At 40.1% G+C, this 25,231-nt stretch overlaps 1 protein-coding gene and 2 non-coding genes across 3 annotated transcripts; all 3 read left to right on the forward strand.

Annotated features, from left to right (window-relative positions):
- Positions 1-22,149: 22,149 nt before the first annotated feature.
- Positions 22,150-22,765, forward strand: LOC113091979 (piggyBac transposable element-derived protein 4-like). Its single transcript, XM_026257664.1, has 2 exons — positions 22,150-22,386; positions 22,548-22,765. Exons 1-2 carry the CDS (start codon positions 22,164-22,166, stop codon positions 22,763-22,765), a joined length of 441 nt encoding a protein of 146 aa, XP_026113449.1. The 5' UTR covers positions 22,150-22,163.
- A 1,433-nt stretch (positions 22,766-24,198) lies between these two features.
- On the forward strand, positions 24,199-24,270 carry trnaq-cug (transfer RNA glutamine (anticodon CUG)). The gene has a single exon. It is a non-coding gene; the product is annotated as a tRNA-Gln (tRNA).
- Positions 24,271-24,762: 492 nt separating this feature from the next.
- trnap-agg (transfer RNA proline (anticodon AGG)) lies at positions 24,763-24,834 on the forward strand. The gene has a single exon. It is a non-coding gene; the product is annotated as a tRNA-Pro (tRNA).
- Positions 24,835-25,231: the final 397 nt, after the last annotated feature.

A 25,231-nucleotide genomic window follows, 5' to 3' on the forward strand; every position in this document is an offset into this window, starting at 1 on the left:
CTTCCATGTGAGATGCCAGTCCTTCCGTGTTGTGATGAATGATGGTGAGTGTTTGTTCCTGCCTATTTTCCCTCACGTGCTGCAGAAGTGGCATGATTTCTTCAACTTTTGCTCTTCTCATGCTTTGCAAAGAGGTTGTGATTTCAGGATCAGCATATATCTTCTTGTCGTCGAAATCCGTGATGTGTAATCCTTGTAGAGATGTCGTTCTGCTGAGGGCAACGTAGGCCATTCCCGGCTCAAAAATCTTCTTCAATGACACTACTGCAGAGTGCATTGTCATGCCTTGAACTTTGTGGGCTGTGCAGGCGTAAGCTAGCTTAATGGGAAACTGTCGACGAACAGCTCCTTCCTCAGACTTTCTTCAGATCTCTCAATGTAAACCAAGACGTCTTCTTCACCTCGTACCTTTTTACGGTGTTTCTGACCGGCGTTCGGATTGTCAAGTTGAAGTCCTAACATTTGTACGGTGTCGATTCCATCTTTCGTTTTGGTGACGATGTTTGCAATCGTGCCAAAACATCCATTGACAATTCCATCTTCTACATCCAGGTTCCTGGTTACCATCACACGAACTCCCACTGCAACTTGCATTGTGTCCAGCAAGTCGTCCTTTTTTCCAGTGACAGGTTTGTTTAATCGCTTCATCCTTCCTGTTCTTGGGTCTTTCCTGTAGTCTTCGGCATCAATTGTTATGATGTCAGCGAAGAGGGCCTGTACAATCTCGGTATTGTACTTGTCAACCTCTTTGTTAGTGGCGAATATGTGTAGAGCATCACGTGGACAGTCTTCTGGCTTCTTTACAGCCTGGAATAACAAAGCTCGATCATCTTCCCTGAGAGCTTCTGTCTTCTGCCTCACTCGTAGTCGGTTCAACAGTTGAGCGAAAGCGAGGTCTTCCTTCTGCCGCATGATCTCTGTGAGTGTGATGATTTGAAAGTGGTCCTTCCAGAAGTCCAGCATATCTTCTTCATACACACAGAGCGGTTTGGCTTTACCAAGCGGTGGCAGTTGATAATAATCCCCTACGACGAGGCAAGATATTCCTCCAAAAGGTTTCTTGCTGCCTTTGATCTGCTGAAATCTCCAGTTTACGTATGTGAACAGATCCTTTGAAACCATGGATATTTCGTCGATGATAAGAATCTCCACGTCGCGTAATCCTGCTCTCACTTCATCAAGGGCGTTCCCAAGTCCTTGATAAGGTGGCTTTAGACTCCTTGGCAGTTTTAAAAGGGAATGCAGCGTTTTTCCAGAGATGTTGAATGCTGCAGTTCCAGTAAACGCAGACAACAACACCGTGGGCACGGAGAGATCCCCTTCTTCCCGGAGTCGAGGGAGTTGTCGCAGAATCTTAGTTGCTTCCGAGTGTATGCACTTGATGACGTGCGATTTCCCACAACCTGCACCGCCTGACAAAAAGTAAAAAAACTGCTCTGGATTGTGACCCCACACACGCTTCTGACACCACTGGCGGACAGTGTAAAAAATTGCTGCCTGCGTCTCATTTAGACTCCTAAACATCTTCCTCAGATATTCATTAGTCATCTGTGGTGCCTCAATCTGTGGTACGACTCCGTCTCCATCTTCACGACGAATCTGGTATTCTGGAACATCATCCTGTTCATTTTCTTCTGGATGGACGTCTTGTTGTTCTGCAATACACTCCATCCGATCAACGTCGATTTCAGGGGCAAAAGCACACCAAGCATTCTCAGACGGTCCTTCCCGCTGCAGCTGTTCATATGCTTCGTCCACTTTTTTGCCGTGCTTTTCAAACTTCTTCTGTTGTGCTTTAACTAAGCCACGGACAGGGAATCGGAAATTGGGGTGTGATGGGAGTTCTACAAGTCCCCTTTTGTAAAACTCCTGATACGTTGGAAACCCTTGAGGTTTCAGCTGTTCGTTGACACGATGTGGCACGTAAAGTTTTACCATTGTTCCGCAAAACTTCTCCGGTTGCTTCTCCTCCGAAAAGCGAGCATACCTGACAATTGCAGCCTTACCAACAGTTCTCTTCTGAATGAATCCCATATCGTTGAGGAGTGGGAGGACATTCTTTCCTTTGGTTTGCCGACCATACACAACGCGGTAATTAGACACAAAGTCTGCAAGGCACATCTTTTCAAACTCCAGTGTTCGAGGCCTTGCTCTGTATTTCTCTATAATACCTGACATCCAGACATCCTCCGAATCAGGATCTTTGCTGTGTAGGACACTACGGGGCAAACTCATCCTCAGGGCATCATCATCCGTCGGTATAAACACAACATTTCGTGAACACTTCTTCAATGGTAAGCTGCATGTCCGTGCCACAGACTCCTGAGCACTCACTTGCCTGTGTTTGGAGTAGGCCTGCATTATCTGCTTCATTTCGTCCTCTTCGTTTACGTTGGTTTCCCGAACACCCTTGATCACGGTCTTCAGGTAATCATTCATTTCGTGTTCTGGCTTGGAAATGTAGGACAACATATACATGATGCAGCTGAAAGAGTCAAGAACGAACTGTATGTCCATGTTAGCGTTCCATGCCCTCAGCAAATCTGGGTTGTATCCATTCACCCAAGCCTCCTTAGGATCACGCTTCAGCAAAATCACGTTTGAAGTGGACAGTGCCTCAGCGTATTTACAGTAATCATCCATGGACAGATTACATTTGGTCAGCAAGTCTGACAAGTTGTCGAAGGAGGCCTGGGGATCGTTTAACAAGTCCCACACTGGCTTGAGTTTATTCCTGGCTTCTTTCATTGCTTTTCGAGCAGCATCCTGTCTTCTCTTCTTTCTCTCTTGTTGGTGTTGGTCTTCGTTTTCATCTTCCTCAGGACGTTGTGGAGCGTCCTGTCTCCTCTTCTTTCTCTCTTGGTGGTGTTGGTCTTCGTTTTCATCTTCCTCAGGACGTTGTGGTCGTGGACGGGTGATGGTGGTGCTTGACATGGGAAGTTTAGGGAACCCATATCTACACAACACATTTCCTTTCTTGCAAGATTTGGAGTGCTTCTTGCTGTGAAGCTGAACTTCGGTGACAATTTGATGAAGCTCGGGATCGGTGGTAGGGTCCGGCAACTGGCAGGTTATGTAACGGTCAATGAAGTCACACACTACTTGGTCGGACTGATTTTCGAATTCGGGTGCCCCCTTTACCCAGGCCAGCAGATGAATGTGTGGGCTTCCTCTGGCTTGAAACTCCACGCGATAAAAGTAATCCTCGACTTCGCCGATGGGTTGAGCAGGTGACAAAAGCAGATGATTCATTAATGCATCCACTCGTTTTTCAAACATCCGCATGACGGTGACGGGGTTACTTCGGAGGATTTCACATTTCGTTGTCCAGTCAAGCTCTGAAAAGACGACCTCTTCACCTTGCTGAGCCTTGATTGCCGTTATCACTTCTGGCCATCGCATTTCGGCTGCACTGAATGTGCAAAAAAAAGTAGGATTTCCTAACTGCCTGATCATGGCCTGTAGATCTCTCAACGTTTTCTCCCAATAAGATGGAGTGCCTCTCAGGGGTTGCATAAACCTTGTTGCGTCACGGCTGTGGACCAGTCTTTCGACCTCAAGATCATCCTGAAGAAGCTTGTTGGAGATTCTACGTCCATCTTTTGTAACGGGTTTGCCCTTTCGCAACTGGATAGACATGCTGTTTCTAGCCATGTGCGTTTCAGTGACAAACTGCGCAAAGAAGAGATAACTCTGGTCTTTGGCAAAACGAGTATCCACGCAGAACAGTCTAGCATTGAAATACATGCTTGGTGATAATGCAACTTGTCGTGCCTCATCAATTGTGTTCTGTCCAGTGGGAAACTGTACGGGGAAGGCCATGGCTTCCAATTTGGGAACCTTGAAAAATCCGACTGGCTTTTTCCCTTGAGCAGGTGCAATGCTGAAGATTCCCTCACCGTACGACAGCAAGTCCTGTCCAATGTCGAGTGGCTGCATGCATGTGTCCAGAGTTAGGCCAGGCCTGAGCTCATCCTTTTCTTCTGTGCTGACATGCTGCTCATCCTGTTCAGAGACAACAACTTCCTGTTTCTCCTCTGTGGCATTCAGCTCATCATTAGGGAGAAATTCAAATGTGGTAGCGTCACTAATCAAGATGTCCCTGTATTCTGAATGCATCGCTTTCAGTCTTGCTAACGCTGCTAGCACATTGTGCATATTCACAGTATGGAAGTGTTGGTATCCTCTGAACTTGATGTGTCTTTTCAGCTTCACCTGTAGGAGCTGGGACTCACTGTTAGGCCTTGGGAGACAGTTTACGGTTTTCTCTACCTCAGAAGGCACACACACAACAGCACCATAAACTGATCGTTGCTGTCCTTTGGGCAATGCAACTATTTTAGCGAAAGGAACAATTTTGGCGATAAGCTGACGTTCAAGAACATTCAGCTCAAGCAGTTCTGCAGGGATGGGTGGCAATTCAAGTCTGTTTGCCGCTGCAATAGAAGGCATGGATCCTCTCTTCAGATGGCTGTCACAGGTGTGGCAGATCCACTCCTGTCTTCGCTCATCTGGAACTGCACAAGGAACACAGCAGGCACTGTCACATGCATGTATATATTTCCCGGTTAAGCAAAAGGCTGTAATATGAACATTTTTGACGTAACGTCTTCTATTACACATCTTAACCTGATTTGGGAAAAGAGTCCTGTGACAGACTGTGCAGATGTAAGTCGGACCATGCTGAATTTGACACCGAAATGCAGATATGGCCTTTTGAATCAAGCTGTTGGACACAGGCTGGTTTCTCGCATCAGAATTGGGTGTATCCTGGCTGAAACTAATGTATGGCTTGTATTTTCTCTTGATCCTTAAGGCACACCTCAACTTGTGCAGAATCTGAAATCCAGCATCGGTGAGACACTTCTGTTTCTTCTGGAGAGTACAATGTAGAATGTGATGTGACCTAAACTCGGAATCACTTGCGTATCTTCTGGCCATGAAGTTCTTCATTTTCTTCTGGAAAAGATCATCAGTGTGGTACTTCCTTACCATGTAGTCCTTCTTCTTCTTCTGGAAAAGAGCATCAGTGTGGTACCTCCTGTCCATGTAGTCCTTCATCTTCTTCTGGAAAAGATCATCAGTGTGGTACCTCCTGACCATGTACTCCTTCTTTTTTTTCTGGAAGGAAACATCAGTTTTGTACCTCTTCACCATATACTCTAGCTTTTTGAATCTGGCAAAAGGATTTTGATCATACTTCTTTTTGGTACCCTCTATTTTTTTCTTCTGAAACTCCAAATTGGTGGCATATTTCTTTCTCTCGTATTCTTTTTTTTTTGCCTGGACTTCAAAATGTGTTTTCTCAAGTCTCCCTTCCTTCTTTTTATTCGCAATCTTACGGACTTCTTTTCTTCTTCGCTGCTTGTTTCTTTTTAAAACCTTGATGACACTTTGGTTGTTGTCATCTGTCGGAACAAGATTTTCAGGGATTCTAATGTCAGAAGTTTTTGGTGGTTTTGGCAGAGGTGAGGTCACTAGTGATGGTGTCACACATGCTGCTGATGAGCATGGTTCCTCAGACTGTTGTTCCATTTCAAATGAAACAGCCATGAATTCATAGCAAGCTTGAGGACCACGATTCCATAAAAGCTCAAGTAATCTGTTGGTCATGTCATGCAGGTTGGTGAAAGTAAGCATAACTGCTGTTCCATCACCAGTAGGATGTGGCCAACCTTCAGCAGTTCTGGAATGTGAATCAAAATATCCATATCTTCCAGATCTGTCTCTGAACACAGCAAAGCACTCTGGAGAAACAATAAGCAGTGCATGACTGACATCTGTTGAGAGACACTGAAGTCTTTCATCAAGAGGAATCCACCACGCATCCATTTCCTGAGTTCCTCTGTCTCTCAGATAGCCCATCACCACCTCTGACTTCTGGACGCTGTAGTTGTGGTTAGAAGTCGAGATGCTCACAGGTACTTCAGCCATGCTTAGAAGATCCTGTCGGAATCTTCCTTCAGCAATAAGTTGCATTTTAATGCCAACATACAAAGCATCCCCTTCCTCTAGCACCCTGTCAAGATCAGGCTGTTCGAACAAAGTTCCCTCACTGTGGTACGCAAGGAATGTCAGCGCTATACATGTGCACTGAGTGTTTCGTGAGAAAACATCATACCTTGCATCATTCTGGCAGTGAGACGCCTGCACGGATATAACTCTAGATGTGCGGTCACCATCTTCATACTGCTGTCCATCAGAATCCTGAGCAACACCTTTACTGACGCTCGTCTGTCCTGTCAGGTCTAACTTTGTCCAACGAACTTTTTGAGCCCGGGATCTCCTACCTTTCCGAGGCATCCTTCAAAAGATCAAGAGACAAAATATGAGAAAACAGACCAAAGACATGATATAAAATAAGCCATGACATATCTGATGAACCAATTAATTATAAAAGAAATAACTTGGGAATTCTAAAACTCCACAAGCATATACACAGAAATTGTGTAAATGTGATGCTTTTTCTGTAGAGATGCTCTTAAAAAAAAAAAAACAAAAAAAAAAAAAACACCATCACATGCTGCATGTATGTAAACAAAGAAGTGCTTAATTTTCAAATATACTCTACATAGAATAAGTTAATTTAGTTAAATTAAAGCGTTTGGCAATTTTAGGATCATAATATTAAACGTTTTATATAGCTAAATGGGATTAAATGATTCAACTGTAACATCTTGATCATCTGTTCTAATTGTTTTTCAATAATAATAATACAAATAATAATAATAATGAGCAGATGATTTCACATGGTCTCTTAAATAAGTGTTTAGCAAACAAACCTTTTCTTCATTATGAGTTTGAACAGATTTAAACAGATTGAACGGATTTAAAAATTACTGTAAAATGGTTTTAAGGAAACAGTCAAAAGGTAATTAAAAAGCATTTTTGTGCAGGATATTTTCAGTCACTTACTTCACGAAATGCTGAAGCAATACAACCTGCAAAATATTCTCAAGAAAACAAACAAGTTAGTTAAATGACAAGAAAAAGAACGACTTACAAATACAGCTAATAAGCTTTTTTTTTTTTTTTTTTTTTTTTTTTTTTTTTTAAAGAACAGTAGCAAATAAAACAAATTATGAATCTAGTGTTAATAGGAACACACTTTTTTCCAAATAAAAGAACAATAGCAGAATAAACAAGTTAGTAACCTAGTATTACAAGAACAGTAGTGTTTGAACACAAATGGTCAACTTAGTATTAAAATGATTTTTTTTTTTTTTTTTTTTTTTTTGAGGTGGGTGAGGGGTTGGGGAGGGGATGGGGTTTGGAAAGGGTGGGTAGAACAATACAGAAGAACTGCTGCTTGGAGAAAATCCAAAACCTGGAAAAGAAAGACATATTAGGCAATTATAATGATAATAATATTAAAAAGAAAACAACACAGCATCACTTTGCATTTTTCACACTAACCAGACGTTCAGCTGCAGCGAAAAATACAGGTTGTGCTCTGAATAGATGATCTGCAAAACAAAAACATTAACATAATTAAAGATAGCCTATGTATGTGAAATAAGATCAATATTAACATAATAATAATAATAATAATAATAATAATAAAACTTAATATTCAAAAGGCATCCATAAGTGTTTTTTAATACAATCAGTTTTCAATATGAATTAATTATATTCCAAACCTAAAGCTACTGTAAATGATTGGCAAAAGAGTTTCTTCTGGTGTGTTAAAGACATAAGTAGCAATATGCAATACATTGTCAATATAATATACTGACTGCCAAACAATATCACAAAATCTAAGTGACTGACAGGCAGAAAGCATTTTCCTTATTGGCTGTTCAACAAATTATAATTTACCTGTGTTTAAAAGTTCTAGCGCATTATCCGAACTTGCATACTTCTCTACAATATAGTAGGGTGATAAGCATTAAATTAAAAGTCCTTGGATGACATACCACTTCTAGTGATATTCTTCAGTTTAGTCTATTCCATGAGCCCACAGAAGCAAAATTGTGAATTGCATTGTAACTTATGCTGTAGCTCACATGACAGTGATAAAATGACAAATGGTGTACATCTGCATACATATCACATATTATTTTAAGTATTATGACAATTTTTTTAATGATAGCAAAATTAGTATCTACTCAGAGTATGCAACTTCAAATGCAGCCGATGGCTAAAACAAACTGGTTCTATCTTCCAGGATATAAATTACAGAAACTTGAAAGGAATGGTTCACCCACCAAATGAATATCATTTCATCACCCTCTCATTGACTATGTGAAAAATTACAAGCAATGGAAAATCATTGAGGCCTATAACATTGTGTAAATTTTACAAAACTGCACATGCAAGTCACAGGTTCTGAAGTGCTATAGTGCATCGGTGACTCAATGTATCATTAATATTGCTAGGGCTGCTCGATTATGGCAAATATCATAATCACAATTATTTTGGTCAATATTGTAATCACAATTATTTAACATGATCATGAGGGGGCCATATGACCAAAACTTTATATGAGTGATTTAAAGATATTGATACATATCAAATATGTATTTCCTGTAAATAAGGTTGCTACAATCATTATATCTGCACGGTTTACTTCACTGGTTTGCACTCTATCTACCATGTGCTGCTTTACTAATCTTTCTTTTTACATGACCTATTTGTATAGTTGTACTTTGTATTTTATTATCCGTGTTTAATGTTCTAGTCTAAGTGTTATCTGTATGCACCAAGGGTCTGATTGTGACACAATTTTAATAATCTATATGCATGTACTGCACATGTGGAAGTATTGACAATAAAGCAGACTTGATTTGCTATAACATCTACATTGTAGAGACCGGCGGAATTTCAAACAAACAAAAAGTCCTCAAAATTATTGAAAATAATTAAACTGTCAGTAATAAAAAAAGCAAAGGAGCAAATACAATAAAATAAAGATACAAATTAAACAAACTGTGCTTTAATGTTTTTTTTTTAATGCAAGTCTCAAGCAGTATGATTATTTCATTTATTCACTATCCCATTTATTATTGATGTCTAATTTCAATTTGAGTTTGGCTTTAGTTTTGTATTTAATGCAGTTCATATGAAAAGGTTCACGTACCATGGTACAGCCTACTGCAGAAATGAATAACCAAATGTAAAGTAAAATATAGCCCGCTGTCACTATAAGAGCCGCACGGATCCAAATTACCGTTACATGCGTATTTTCATTTCTCAACCCTTTACATTAATTTATTACATGACTGATGAATGTATACATGAATAATCACTAAGCACAGCATTTTGACACATTTTTGCATGTATTTGACTGATTAGACGCGCACCTTGAGCTAAAAGATGACTTTAAGTGTCCGTGTTCTGTTCCGTCTCTGAGCGCTTTTCTCTTTCTCTTTCTTTCACACTTTTAAAAACATTGAATAAATATAATTTGATAATTCAAGCACATCCCATTTTGCAAATGTCACATTACATGATTTTACTGATTTTCACGGGAAATTGGGCTTTTATGGAGGAACGAAAGCGCAGCGCTGCAAAAGTGGGAGGAATCGGGCACAATAATCATTTTATCTTGATCATTGGATTTTCATAATTGTTGGATGCCAAAAACGAAATCTAATATTTTTTTTTTCAGTTAATTGCACAGCCCTACTTAGTCACCTGTTCATATTTTATTCATAAAAATAAAAAAAAACACTTACCAGATATTGTGCAGTAGAAGTTGCTTTAGTGCTTGCAATGCTGTAATCAGAAAAGAAACCGAAAATGTCAGACTTAACTTAATCTGTTGACCCTTAAGCTGATCTACAAGATTTCACATTTTCTTAATCATGCATAGTGCACCTTTAAATGTAAAACAACCAAAAAATGCAAACAAACCTCAAGAATTGCTCAGGAGATAAAGCTCAATGATCAATCTAAAAGAAACAACAAACAAAAAAAAACTAATTAATTAATGTTTGACAGCACACAACAGGAACAGTTGATAGCAAAACACAGATCTACAACTTTCAATATACCGGTACCTCTTATGACTTAAACCAGAAAAAAAAAAATCATTATTCTTAATGTAAATATTTAAAATGCTATCTATGTCCAAATATATTTTTATGGTATTTTTTTGTTTTGTATACTTCCAATCACAGATATTAACAGGCATTTGACAAATATATCAGGACACAGAAAACACATTAGATCAGAGATATAACACTTGGACGGCAAGCACATCTACATAAAACAGAGGAAACCGGAGCAATAATTACCAACACTAAGGCAACTACAACAAATAACATGCTGGAGGCTAAAAATATCTTTTATACTCACCAAAGCTGATAAATTCAGTAAAAACAGTAATATTGTCAATTATTATTACAGCTTAAATTGACTTTTTTTTTTTTTTTTTAACACTTTAAATTATTTTGGTGATGGCTAACTTAATTATCATAGTTTACTTCATTTGTCAGTGTTATGTTATCATCAATGTTGAAAACAGTTGTGCTGCTTCATATTTTTGTGAAAACTGTGAATTATAATTATTAAGCTTGGGTTCAGGTTTTTTTTTACTGATCAAAAGTGACAGTATTTAACACAGTTACAAAAGATTTTGGACTTTAACACTTTTTTTTTTTACTTTGTATTAAAAAATACTGGGAAAACATGCATTAGTTTGTAACCAAACTTTAAAATGCATCAGTTTATCACAATCTTTTTCACACAATATTAAGCAGCACAACCTTTTTCAACAATGATAATAATAAAAGTTTTTCTCAAAAAATGTATGCAGCATTGGTCAGCGACAAACAAAACAACTTCAGCTTGCTCTTCCTCTGCATTCGGTACACATGAACAGATTGTTTTCAGCTTTAAACACCGTCTCTCCTCCCTGGAGCATTCATCACTCACATTAAATGAATGGATAAATAAACTGTTAACACAAATCGTCCGCGATTCAAACTTAAAGTTTTCACTTCAAACTGCTGACTTAAAACCATTAAACATTTCCATTATAAAGTACTCGCATTATATTCCGATCATAAACTATGAAAAAAAGTACATAAAAGTGTAACGTTAGCTGACTTCGCGCTCATTTAAGATCAAAGCGGGAAGCCGCTGGCACCCCTTGAACGAGACGAAACGAATAAGTTCAGTTAATACGTTACGTTACCTCACACGGACTCCATGTGTGAATCTGAGCCGATTCGCCATCACTATCGTGTCAGACACGGCTGTCTGTGTGTAGTTTCAGTGCTCTGTCCACTTTTACCTCGTGGATCAGTGAAAGACCACTATATAGACGTTTATGGAACAGCAGAAAATACTCTCATTAAATCACGCCCAAACGTAGCATTAATCAGGCTTCACGGATTTCTAATGCCTCACAGTCACATCGAACAAAAGTAATTCTTAAATTTAGACGGTTAATACTATGAATTGTTGTCCTAAGAGAATATTCAAAGCAGGAAACGGATTTCGCGCTCATTTAAGATCAAAGCGGAAGCCGGCCGCACCCCTCAAGGCGCGACCGAGACGAAATGGCCGGTCAATATATACGTTACCTCAAGCGGACTCCGTATGAGAATCTGAGCCGATTCGCCATCACTATCGTGTCAGACACGGCGGTCTGTGTGTAGTTTCATAACTCTGCTATTTTTACCTCGTGGATCAGTGAAAGACCACTATGTAGACGTTTATGGAACAGCAGAAAATACGTGCATTAATCACGCAGCATTAATCAGGCCTCACGGATTTCTACAGCCTCACAGTCACATCTCAAACAAAACTATTTTTAAATAGGCAGTTAATATTAGGAAATACTGTCCCAATACAGCCCTAAAAAAACACATTCAGTCAGGAAAAGATAATATCGATCTGCAGCGGCCTAACGTCAATGATTAACCTCTGCTAATGGCTTTAAAAATGCACTCTTTCATGCAATATTGCGCTAATATTCAGAATTAGCTAACATATTCACAAACTTCAAGCATCAATAGTATACACCACTTGGGCAACATGTTTTTTCTCTTAAAAATCGTCATTAAAGGCAGACATTAGAAAAATAAACCATCCGTACTCACCTCAGGGACAATTCTGGAACATTCAGCCTTGGTCTCTCTATCACAGTATTGCTCAGCCAATCAGCAACGCGAACCTCAGCTGCAGCCAATAGTCATGCAGCGTTAGTCTACTATTCATATATAGAAGAGAGAGCCTATGGAGATGGTGGAAATTAAAAAAAAAAGCCTTATTATTATCAATTAAATATTAATTAAAGGATCCACATAAGAAAAAGTTACATTTAAATATTTCTGTTATTTTTAGATCACTATGAGTCATATAATAGCGTTCTTTAATAATGAGTACTTTAAAATCAATACTTTCACTTTTTTTGCCATTAATATATGAAATTTTACATTCTTTAAATATTAAAATGTCACAGTATGTATTTTTTTTATACAAAATTTATCTTGACCAATAAATTAACCCCATCATGTTCTCATCATAACCAGTAAACAAATTGAATTCATTCACATTTGCATTTACATTTAGTCATTTAGAAGATGCTTTTATCCAAAACGAATTACAAATGAGGACAGTGGACGTTATCAAAATCAACAAAAGAGCAATGATATATGTGTTATAACAAGTCTCAGGGACCTTAATGCAGCACACGTAATCCACACACGCTTGTTAGGGCGTTACCCAGGATTGTTGCTAGGACGATTACCAGGGTACCCAGGGTGGTTCCTAGGGTGTTGCTATGCGGTTGCTAGGGCACTTGGGGGGATTGCTAAGATGATATAAGAATACTTTGGATGATTTCTAGGGTGTTGCTATGTGGTTGATAATGTAACTGAGGTGGTTGCTAGGGTGTTGCGATGTGGTTGCTAGGGTACCCGGGTGGTTACTAGGGCTATTGCTAGTGTGCCCATGATGGTTTCTAGGGTGGTTGTTAGGATAATTGGGGTGGTTGCTAGAGTGTTGCTATGTGGTTGCTAGGGCCATTGCCAGGGTACCCATGGTGGTTGCTAGGGTAATCGAGGTGGTTGCTAGGGTCCCCATGATGGTTGCTAGGGCCGTTGCTAGGGTACCCAGGGTGGTTGCTAGGGTAATAGGGGTGGTTGCTAGGGTGTTGCTATGTGGTTGCTAGGGTACCCGGGGTGGTTTCCAGGGCAGTTGCTAGGGTCCCCATGATGGTTGCTAAGGCCGTTGCTAGGGTACCCAGGGTGGTTGCTAGGGTAATCGGGGTGGTTGCTAGGGTGTTGCTATGTGGTTGCTAGGGTACCCGGGGTGGTTGCTAGGGCGGTTGCTAGGGTCCCCATGATGGTTGCTAGGGCCGTTGCTAGGGTACCCAGGGTGGTTGCTAGGTTAATTGGGGCGGTTGCTAGGGTGTTGCTATGTGGTTGCTAGGGTACCCAGGGTGGTTGCTAGGGCGGTTGCTATGGTAACCTGGGTGGTTGCTAGGCAGTTGCTACGGTACTTGGGGTGGTTGCTGAGGTGTTGCTAGGCGGTTGCTAGGGTGTTTTGGCTGGTTGCTAGGCAGTTGCTATGGTCTCCTGGGTGGTTGCTATGATGTTACTAGGTGGTTGGTAGTTGTCACAGATGGTCACTATGTAGTTATTATAGAGTTCTTAGCCCATTTGAGCACTTAGCTAATCACTATTAGCATGTGGCTAATCACTGCTAGCATGACTAGCATGTTGGAAGTCCAGTGTGCTAGCATGAGTCAAAAAATCCAACCGCCATGTCTGTACGATGTTCTGATGCGGAGATATAGGTCGTGCAAAACGGTTGCTAGGGTACTCCATTTGGTTGCTATGGAGTGGCTTGGCAGCTGCCAATGGTGATACTCCAAAGGCTGCTCGCCAATATAAACCAACCCCCATGCCTCTACGATGTTCTGATGCAGAGATATAGATCTTGCAAAATGGTTGCTAGGTTACTGTGTTTGGTTGCTAGGGAGTGGCCTGGCAGCTGCCAATGATGATACTTCAAAGTCTGCTTGACAATATAAACCAACCCCCATGCCTCTATGTCTTTCAGATGTTAAGATATCTCTCTTTGGATTTAGGTTGCTAGGTAGCTCCTAATGGTTGCTAGGGCGTGGCTATGAAGTGTTGAAGGTGATTCGTGATTGGCCATTTGCTGCCCCGAGTCAATCGAGCCCACCCTCATGTTTCTATGACACTTCTATCCAAAGTTATTCATTTTATATTTTTCAATGGAAGTCTATGGAGCTTGTTGCTATGGTGCTCTATACGGTTGCTAGGGCGTGGCTTGATAGCTTCATAATGATCATGAGAGTCTGATTGGTTGCCTGATTCAAATGAGCCCACCCCCTTGTCTCTATGACTATGTGATCCAGAGTTATGTTCAATGCAAAATCCCTATGTAATTTCCCACAGTAGGAAAAACACATTGTTTCATGGGCGATCCCTCACCATTGGCTTAGTATGGGGCAACTTTGGGGGGCTCTTGCGCCCCAGGGGTACAACTTATACCCCATTGCGGGGTATGATCGCGCACAGCCTGATAGCCTCTCCAAATGTGGTGATTCACATGTTTCTGCGAAATTCTCTCTCGAAGCTACGATCCGTCAAAGTTGGCCGTAATGCATTGTCTATGCGATTTTTCGCCCGTTTTTTCGCCCGGTGTACGAACATCGTACGCCCGATCGCTTATAAAAGTCATAGCACACCATTCCCGATTAGGCCGCACGATTTGATGCCTGTTTCGTTGGTCTGTGTCAAAAACTGCGGGACAAGTTACGCGCCGAAATTTTGGCGGAAGAAGAATAAGAATAATAAGTATGTGAGATAATAATAGTGATGCCTTGCCTCCGGCAAGCACCACTAATAAGTATGTGAGATAATAATAGTGATGCCTTGCCTCCGGCAAGCACCACTAATAATAAGTATGTGAGATAGTAATAGTGATGCTTTGCCTCCGGCAAGCACCACTAATAATAACTAGAAGGTACATTTCCTGAAGAAAATGTGAGTGGTGCTTGCAGTGGCAAAACTCTGCGCCCTGTTGCTAGGTTGTTGCAATGAGGTTGCTACGGTGGTTGCTAAGGTACCCTGGGTGGTTGCTAAGGCGGTTGCTAGGGTCCCCATGATGGTTACTAAGGTACCCAGGGTGGTTGCTAGGGCCGTTGCTAGGGTACTCAGGGTGGTTGCTAGGGTAATCAGGTTGGTTGCTAGGGTGTTGCTATGTGGTTGCTAGGGTACCCGGGGTGGTTGCTAGGGCGGTTGCTAGGGTCCACATGATGGTTGCTAGGGCCGTTGCTAGGGTACCCAGCGTGGTTGCTAGGGTAATCGGGGTGGTTGCTAGGGTGTTGCTATGTGGTTGCTAGGGTACCCGGGGTGGTTGCTAAGGCGGTTGCTAGGGTCCCCATGATGGTTGCTAGGGCCGTTGCTAAGGTACCCAGGGTGGTTGCTAGGGTAATCGGGGCGGTTGCTAGGGTGTTGCTATGTGGTTGCTAGGGTACCCGAGGTGGTTGCTAGGGCGGTTGCTATGGTAACCTGGGTGGTTGCTAGGCAGTTGCTACGGTACTTGGGGTGGTTGCTAAGGTGTTGCTAGGCGGTTGCTAGGGTGTTTTGGCTGGTTGCTAGGCAGTTGCTATGGTCTCCTGGGTGGTTGCTATGATGTTCCTAGGTGGTTGGTAGTTGTCACAGATGGTCACTATGTAGTTATTATAGAGTTCTTAGCCCATTTGAGCACTTAGCTAATCACTATTAGCATGTAGCTAATAACTGCTAGCATGACTAGCATGTTGGAAGTCCAGTGTGCTAGTATGAGTCAAAAAATCCAACCGCCATGTCTGTACGATGTTCTGATGCAGAGATATAGGTCGTGCAAAACGGTTGCTAGGGTACTGTGTTTGGTTGCTATGGAGTGGCCTGGCAGCTGCCAATGATGATTCTCCAAAGGCTGTTCGCCAATATAAACCAACCCCCATGTCTGTACAATGTTCTGATGCAGAGATATAGATCTTGCAAAACGGTTGCTAGGGTACTGTGTTTGGTTGCTAGGGAGTGGCCTGGCAGCTGCCAATGATGATACTCCAATGGTTGCTTGCTAATATAAACCAACCCCCATGCTTCTATGTCTTTCAGATGTTAAGATATCTCTCTATACTTTGGGTTGCTAGGTAGCTCTTAATGGTTGCTAGGGCGTGGCTAGGTTGTCTTGAAGGAGATACATGATTGGCTGTTTGCTGCCCGAGGCAAACGAGCCCACCCTCATGTTTCTATGACACTTCTATCCAAAGTTATTCATTTGATCTTTTTCAATGGAAGTCTATGGGGCTTGTTGCTATGGTGCTCTATATGGTTGCTAGGGCGTGGCTTGATAGCTGCATAATGATCCTGAGATTCTGATTGGTTGCCTGATTCAAATGAGCCCACCCCCTTGTCTCTATGACACTGTGATGCCGAGTTATGTTCAATACAAAATTCCTATGTAATTTCAAACAGTAGGAAAAACACTGTTTAATGGGCGATCCCTCACCATTGTATGTCTATGGGGCAAATTTGGGGGTCTCTAGCGCCCCAGGGGTACAACTTGTACCCCTCTGCGAGGTATGTTCTCGCACATCCTGATAGCCTCTCCAAATGTGGTGATTCACATGTTTCTGGGAAATTCTTGCTCGGAGCTACGATCCGTCAAAGTTGGCCGTAATGCATTGTCTATGCGATTTTTCGGCCGTTATTTCGCCCGGTGTACGAACATCGTACGCCCGATCGCTTATAAAAGTCATAGCACACCATTCCCGATTAGGCCGCACGATTTGACGCCTGTTTCGTTGGTCTGTGACTAAAACTGCGGGACTAGTTACGCGCCGAAATTTGTACGGAAGAATAATAATAATAAGTATGTGAGATAATAATAGTAGTGCCTTGCCTCCGGCAAGCACCACTAATAAGTATGTGAGATAATAATAGTGATGCTTTGCCTCCGGCAAGCACCACTAATAAGTATGTGAGATAATAATAGTGATGCTTTGCCTCCGGCAAGCACCACTAATAAGTATGGAGAATAGTAATAGTGATGCCTTGCCTCCGGCAAGCACCACTAATAAGTATGGAGAATAGTAATAGTGATGCCTTGCCTCCGGCAAGCACCACTAATAAGTATGTGAGATAATAATAGTGATGCCTTGCCTCCGGCAAGCACCACTAATAATAAGTATGTGAGATAATAGTAGTAGTGCTTTGCCTCCGGCAAGCACCACTAATAAGATATATGAAAGAAAAAAACAAAAAAGGATATGTTATTAGTTTGGATTTCGAAAAGGCTTTTGATAGAGTGGAGCATGAATATTTATTTGGAATTTTAAGAAGGTACGGGTTTGGGGAAAATTTTGTCAAGTGGATTACAGTTTTATATAGGGGAGCAATAACAAGAATACAATGTAATGGTTTTTTAACTGAATCTTTTAAAATTACTAGGTCTATAAGACAAGGATGTCCATTATCAGCACTTTTATATTCTTTAGTTGCAGAACCATTGGGATTAGCTATTAAAATAGATGAAGACATAAGAGGTATAAACATTGAAGGAAGTGGGCGAAATGAAAAAAAAAAAATTTAATATGCAGATGATACAACAATAATAGTTAAAGATATAGAGAGTGTTAATAAAGTAATCGAAGTAGTACAGATGTTTTGTAGGGGATCAGGAGGCAAGTTAAATGAAGAAAAAACAACATATGTGAGATTTGGAGGAGTGACTGTTTTAACGGATTATTTTCATTTTAAAGAAACAAAAGAAATAAGGATTTTAGGTGTTCTAATGGGAAAAGACGAAAAGAATGTTAAAGACAAAATGTGGGAAGAAATAGCAGGAGGAATTGAAAGAAGGTTAAATGGTATGTTGTGGTATGTTTTATATGTGACTGCTATGCCAGTGTGGGTGGAAAAAATGTTGAAAAAAGGTTTTTTAGATTTTTTACGGACTAGTAAACCTTCAAGGATTGCATATAGCACTTTAATAGGAGAAGCAGGGAAGGGAGGGATGGGATTAATTGATGTAGAACAGAGAAAAAATTGCTTAAGAATTAAAAAAGTAAAAAAATATCTAGATGAGGGTCACAAAACAGCATGGAAAAAGACAATGGAGTATTTTTTTAAACAAATGTGGGGATTTTAACATGGGGGATGGAATTTTATGGATGAAAACGAATAATTGGATGACAGAAAGATTACCAGAGTTTTATAGGGAAATGTTTAGGAAATTGGGGAAACTGGGGAAATTTTTTTGAAACAGTTGAGTATGATCCACATGGGAGAGAAAACATTTTAAATCAACCTCTGTTTTTAAACAAAAACATTTTAAAACAAGACAAAGAAATGTTTTTAAAGAAATGGATGGATATGGGGATAACAAGAGTGAGAGATGTTTTGTATGAATTTAAAGAAGGGTTTTTACCGACACAATTTATTGTGGATGCAATGGAGGAGGCAAAAGAAGATTACAGTGAACAAGAAATAAAAAATAAATATGAAATCATTAAAAATGCAATACCTAAAGAGTGGATTAAAAGAATAGAAAGGATGAACAAAAAGAGAAATGTATTAATGTGAAATTAGGGGGAAAACTGTATGATTTTAAGGAATGTTTTGTGAAAATGATTTATTGTTCTTTTAGAGATTATGTTTTTAAAGAGCCGATTGTAAATGGATACTGGGTGTAGAAATTCAAAGATTTAAAAAAAGAGTGTATATGGAGAAACATGACGGGGAAATGTGTGGAAAAAAATTTGAATGTTTGGAGTATTATATAAGGCATAAAGTGGTTTTTACTGATGTTGTTTTAAATAAAATAGGAATGGAAGAAAATGCTCTCTGTAAAGTGTGCCAGGAAGAGGAGATTTTACATATGTTTTTACATTGTAGAGAGCTAGAGGACTTTTTAAGGAAATGTAAATGTTTAATTAAAGATGTGACTGAGGAGTGGGATGAAAATGGAATGGAATGGAACAGAGTTGTGATGTTTGGTTGGGAAAAAAAGTTTCAAAACAAAAGTTTCATTAATCTGTGTGTAATGCTAATGAAAAGTGCAAAATGGGACAGAAGAACTGTGGCTAAAAAGGAAAAAAATGTGTTGGATGTTTGGAGTTTGTTTAAAAGAAAAACAGAATTATATATTGAAAGACTGTATGTGTACTTTAACCCTTTGACACGTACAATCACACCTGTGTGATCAGTCTTGGCTGGTCCCTGGAGCGTACGATCACACATGTGTGATTAGAACGTTCAGTAAATCATGTGATCAACTGCTAAATTCAAAATTTAAAACTTTAGCTTTCAATGCTTTCCCGCTTTGACTGGCACTGAGCCAGAGACAGACGTGTTATTATTATCACAGACAATTATTATCACAACTGTTCAGTGTATTTTAATGTTTATTTTATGTTTCATTCACTTTAAATTGCACTACACAATAACAGAAATATAGGTTGTTATTGCACACTCATATTTATAACAGTAAAAGAACATTTTAAACATGTAATATTAATATTTATTCAAGTCAAACACATACCTTGTAGATAACAGCTGTTTCACAACGCAAGTGTCAGCTACGCGTGAACAGCGGGTATTTTTTCAGACGTGCGTGCATGTTAATTAATCAGTGCATTCACTCCAGGAGCAGCGTGTGAGCGTCAAGCAGGAACGTCGCGTGAGATGCAGTGAAGCGGGGGTTACAGTCATATATTTCGGGAAACTTGGATGATCTTGCATGTTGTAAATCCAGCAGGCTCTAAGTCCAACTCTCCATCAGTGTTGTAAACAAATAATGGCGGCGCCCATAGCCCGTCACGTGATAACTTACCGATCAACAAACATGATGTTTTTTTTTCTTATATTAATACCACATTAGGAGTTAACTTACATATATTTAACGATGTTAATAACTACAAGTTTGTAAATATTTTGTATAAAAAAAATATATATATTTTAACTGTCATGGATTGCGAGCACTGATCTATATATTTAACTGGATCGCTCATCGCATTCTAAACTGCCAACAGGCAGTGAAGCCACCGGAAGTGTTCGATCCGCCATTTTACTAATCCCTACCAGCAGAGAGCACCATTGAGTTACATTCAAACCGCTGTCCTAAAATAACTCGATTAGAAGCTGATCAGTCAAACGGGACTCGTTTTTATGTTATGTGTAATAAAGTAATGTTTACTTCAGATGTTATCTGCATTGTTAACTGTCTTTTGGGACAGGATAAGCGATATATTTAAATTGTGTTGGTGGGTGTGTCTGCTGCGCACTGACGACGCAGGTAACTGATCAAATACAAAATGGCTTATTTCTTTATGAACAAAGTTATTCAGGAATTATTAAACGAACGTATTAGTATCAGAAATTGGTTTTCATATATTACAATGAATTATACAATTATGTTGTTAATATTTCTCTATAATGAAATTAAAAAAATTAATTTACTATCTGGGAAATAAAGCTTTGTGTCTTTAAATCCGTACTGTATATAGTCAGTTATTTCTCTGAATAAATTCAGATTTCAGAATGAGCAGTTTGTAGTTTGTTATATATGTTGAGGTCGTGTCTGTCTGATGTTTATCATGTTCATGATGCTCACTACTGTAATGAACGTAGCCTTTTAATAAGTGGGGAAATTCCCGACATTTAAAAAAATAACCATTTACATGCCTAGGGTGTTCACATTGTAATAATGTACAGTGATACTTCATATTTATAAACACTGACTTGTTAGATGATGTTTTCTCATTAAAATCATACAAATTCCTATTAATTCAATGGAACTTATTCGCACATTAGGGATTACCAATATGGCGGCGCGGCTTCACTTTAATGACATCATGAGCAATCCGGTTCTATATTATATAGATCAGTGATTGCGAGTCTTTTTTTTCCCGCTGACCACTGATGTAAAGCTGACGTCACTGTTACCGCACAATCACCTTTGTTGTAATTTAAAGACACAACTTTAATCCAGCTCACCAACATAAGAGAAAATGACAGATAATACATTTAAAAGAAGAAAACTGACAAATGAGGAAATTGAGGACATTTGTTTTTATTCTGATGAGGAGATTTTTGACAGCGAGGCAGAGAGTGACAGTGATGAGGATCTTCCCCCAAATCTTGAAGTTCTGGACAACTTTGAAGACGAAGAGATGACACCAGGTCCTAATGAGGCAGAAGAGGTAACGTTAAACTCATTGTTGTGGAAAGCAACCAACCTTTTTTTATCCTCCTGGCCCAGGCAATTTTAACAACCAGCACTGTGGTGTGAAAAATCCACCAGCATCACCCAGTGAGATAAATTGTTTTAAATTGTTTCTAACGGAAGATGTCATGGGAGAAATTGTGGAGGAAACAAACCGCTATGCCTCTGACTTGCAAAAGAAGGAAATGAAAGGGAAGCTGGTTAAATGGGTTCCAAAAAATATCCCTGAAATGTACACATTTTTAGTGTCAGTTCTCTTAATGGGTGTGATCAAAAAACCATCACTTTGTGATAACTGGAGCACAGACCCCATGCTTTTGACCCCATTTTTTGGGTCTTTGTTCTCACAGGATCACTTCCTTCTGCTCCTCCGCTGTCTTCACTTTGCAAACAACGCGACAGCAGTTTCCAATGACCCGCTGAAAAAAATCTGACACATATTCACTGCGCTCACCTCCTCTTTTCGTCGCATTTTTGTGCCACACAGGGATCTGTGTGTGGATGAGTCTCTGATGAAGTGGAAAGGTAGGCTGGCATTTCGTCAGTTCATTCCATCCAAACGGCACAGATTTAGGATCAAGTTTTTTGTTTTGTGTGATGTGCTAACTGGTTATGTGGAGGACATGATCATTTACACCGGATCCTCCACTGACATCCAACATTACCCAGGACTTGGGATTTCTGGGTCCGTTGTGATGACACTCTTAGCACCTTACTTAAGCAAATGTCATGTTCTATATGTTGACAACTGGTACAGTAGTCCCACACTTTTCCAGCACCTCTTGTCACTTGGCACTGGAGCTTGTGGGACCATGCGCAGACACAGAAAAGGGATGCCAAAGTTCACCTGCAAGATTTAAAAAGGTGAGGTGGAATTCGAAGAGAATGGGTCACTGTTGGCAGTAAAATGGCATGACAAGAGGGATGTTCATCATGTCCTTACCACAGTCCATCCAACTGGTATGGCAGCCACAGGCAAGCTGGATCACCTCACTGGGCAACCAATGATGAAGCCAGTCTGTGTACTGGAGTACAACAAAAAGATGGGTGCAGTTGACAAAGCTGATATGATGACTGGTTTTCATGAATGCACCAGAAAGTCTACCAAGTGGTACAAGAAAGTATTTTTTCATGTACTCGACACGGTTTTACTCAACAGCCACATCGTCTACCGGCAAATTACTGGTGAGAAATGGATACAAATAAATATAAACGAGATAAAAAGTGCTAACATTTTTAATTAATGTAATTTAAAGTGTTAACAAATTCACAATAATAAACAGACCACACGGTCACATACTATTATTTTCTCCTCACTTCCTATTGATGTGCTCTACTATGAGTAGGAAAGGAAATCACCTCCCTACAATTCAGGACGAACCTGATGAGAGGGCTGCTGGAGGAGTACAGCACATTGCGAGGTCCAACCCAAGGCGGGCGGCCTGCCTTGGACACACGCAAGGGCAAGCAGAGGCGCCTCACCAAGCACATGTGTGTGCCATGCAACACTCCCTTGTGTGCTGTCCCGTGTTTTGAGGAGTACCACACACTGAAGCATTATTAAGCCTGTAAAAAGTCAGAGTATATTAATTCATGATGATACATTGTTAATTATTATTTATTGTAATCATATTATTAAGTGTGTATAATAGTTTGCTTTAAACAAAACCATTTATTAAAAGTCAGTATATTTATAGTTTTTTGTTTAATATTTATTGTACATATATTTGTTTTCATATTTGTTTACAAAGCTGATATGATGACTGGTTTTCATGAAGCATTATTAAGCCTGTAAAAAGTCAGAGTAGCCTATATTAATGAATTTATGATGATACTTTATAATTTATTTTAATTATATTATTAAATATAAAAGGTACCAGTATGTATAATATAGTGTGTTTTAAACAAAAACATTTACCAAGAGTATTTTTACAGATTTTGTGTTTGTTTATTATACTATTTTAATTGTTAGTCATTGTAAATATATTTGTTTTCTGTTTTGTAATAGTAATAATAAACATTATTGTTTAATACAAACTATTATACATTTACCTTACATTTTAATAAAACATACATGAAGCCCAAAACATACATTCTTTTTGGGATATATGCACAGCTGCACTACTTCCTGAACTTCAGCCAGGTCCTTTGTTTCCGGTCTGTCATTATTGGACAAACTGATTAAACCAGGTTTGTCGGATTATTGTTGCTGTGATTCCTTAGGTCAGGCACACCTGGATTAATCAGTTTGTCCAATAATGGCAGACAGAAAACAAAGGAGCTAGCTGAAGTTCAGGAAGTAGTGCAGCTGTGCATATGCTATACATATCTCTCACTACCAAAAAAAGTAAAATCATCAAATTATATTTCCCTATACAAAGAATTGAGTGAGGTCTGACCATATATTAATATAATAATTGTATCGAGCAGAGTGAAATACGTGGCAAAGTAACCTCCACTGAACAGCAACCTGTGGCTCTTTGGTCTAGGGGTATGATTCTCTCTTTGGGTGCAAAAGGTCCTGGGTACAAATCCCGGATGAACCCTCTTCTGTCTTTGTAGCATCTTTTCTTGAGCAGTTTCAGTCCATTCTGCCATCCCTGGGCCAAACAGACGCCGCTGTCAATTAAGACTAAAGCTGCGTCTGCATGTTTTCATACCCACTTCTCGCTGCTCTTCTTAGTTCTTCATCTGCAGTTTAAACTTTGACTTGACATTTTTCTAAACATTGGTTTAGCAATGCAGCCCAAGCTGTGGAGATATGGCAAAAAATAGATTCTTGGATCGCTTCACGGACCTGTGAGCCTTCATCTTGCGTTTGCTAGTTGCAGGAGCATCTGAGGGCTTGTTGGTGTTGGGGTGTGTTTTTTTTTTTCTATTATTGCTGTACGGGAGCAAGTGGGCCCGAGTTCAAATCCCATACCATTCTGAAGCTTGCTGGTTATTTGTTTTTCCTTGAGTGTTTTCTACACTTCAAACAGATGTGCAGACACTGTTGGTTCCATGGTGTAACGGTTAGCACTCTGGACTCTGAATCCAGCGATCCGAGTTCAAATCTCGGTGGAACCTTCAAGAGTCTGTCTGGAAGAGCTTGGCAAGGAGGATCTTGGGGTATGTCACAACTTTCTCTGTGGCAGTGTACCTTAAAATGTATTGGTACAGTGGCCTGCTTTAACCATGGCCTCCAAAAAATCTAGAACTCACATAAAACTGAGTAGGAACTAAATTGACAAGACAGGTGTCACCTGACCCTCTGTGGAGAAGCATTACAGACCTCAGAAAGCTTCTCATCAGCAAGATTTGTGTGTCACTGCCACGATGTAGGTTTCTGCTGTTAAATTCAGCTCATGTGTTTTGTCGTTTGGTATTTTAATCAACATTATTCTACGAAGGCAGGCCAAGCTAGAGCTGGTACGTAAAAATTTAGTTTCTCAGAAATCTGGTCAGTGCATGAGCTCTGTTTCTGCCCTTGTCAGCTACAGAGGCAGGATGTTGGAGCGACCGTAGCATCGAGCAGAGTGAAGTACGTGGCGAAGTGACCTCCACTGAACAGGAATCTGTGGCTTGTTGGTCTAGGGGTATGATTCTCGCTTAGGGTGCGAGAGGTCCCGGGTTCAAATCCCGGACGAGCCCTCTTCTGTCTTTGCAGCATCTTTTCTTGAGCAGTTTCAGTTCATTCTTCCATCCCTGGGCCAAATGTACGCCACTGTCAATTAAGACTAAAGCTGCGTCTGCATGTCGCTGCTCTTCTCAGTTTTCATCTGCAGTTTAAACTTTGACTTGACATTTTTCTAAATATTGGTTTAGGAATGCAAGCAGTGGAGATATGGCAAAAAATAGATTCTTGGATCGCTTCACGGCCCTGTGAGCCTTCATCTTGCGTTTGCTAGTTGCAGGAGCATCTGAGGGCTTGTTGGAGTTGTTTTTTTTTTTTCTTTTATTGCTGTACGGGAGCAAGTGGGCCCGATTTCAAATCCCAGACCATTCTGATGCCTGCTCGTAAGTTGCTTTTCGCAGAGCCTCCTTGAGT

The sequence above is a fragment of the Carassius auratus genome, unplaced genomic scaffold (genome assembly GCF_003368295.1).
Source record: "Carassius auratus strain Wakin unplaced genomic scaffold, ASM336829v1 scaf_tig00214416, whole genome shotgun sequence".
Lineage (NCBI taxonomy): Eukaryota > Metazoa > Chordata > Actinopteri > Cypriniformes > Cyprinidae > Carassius > Carassius auratus.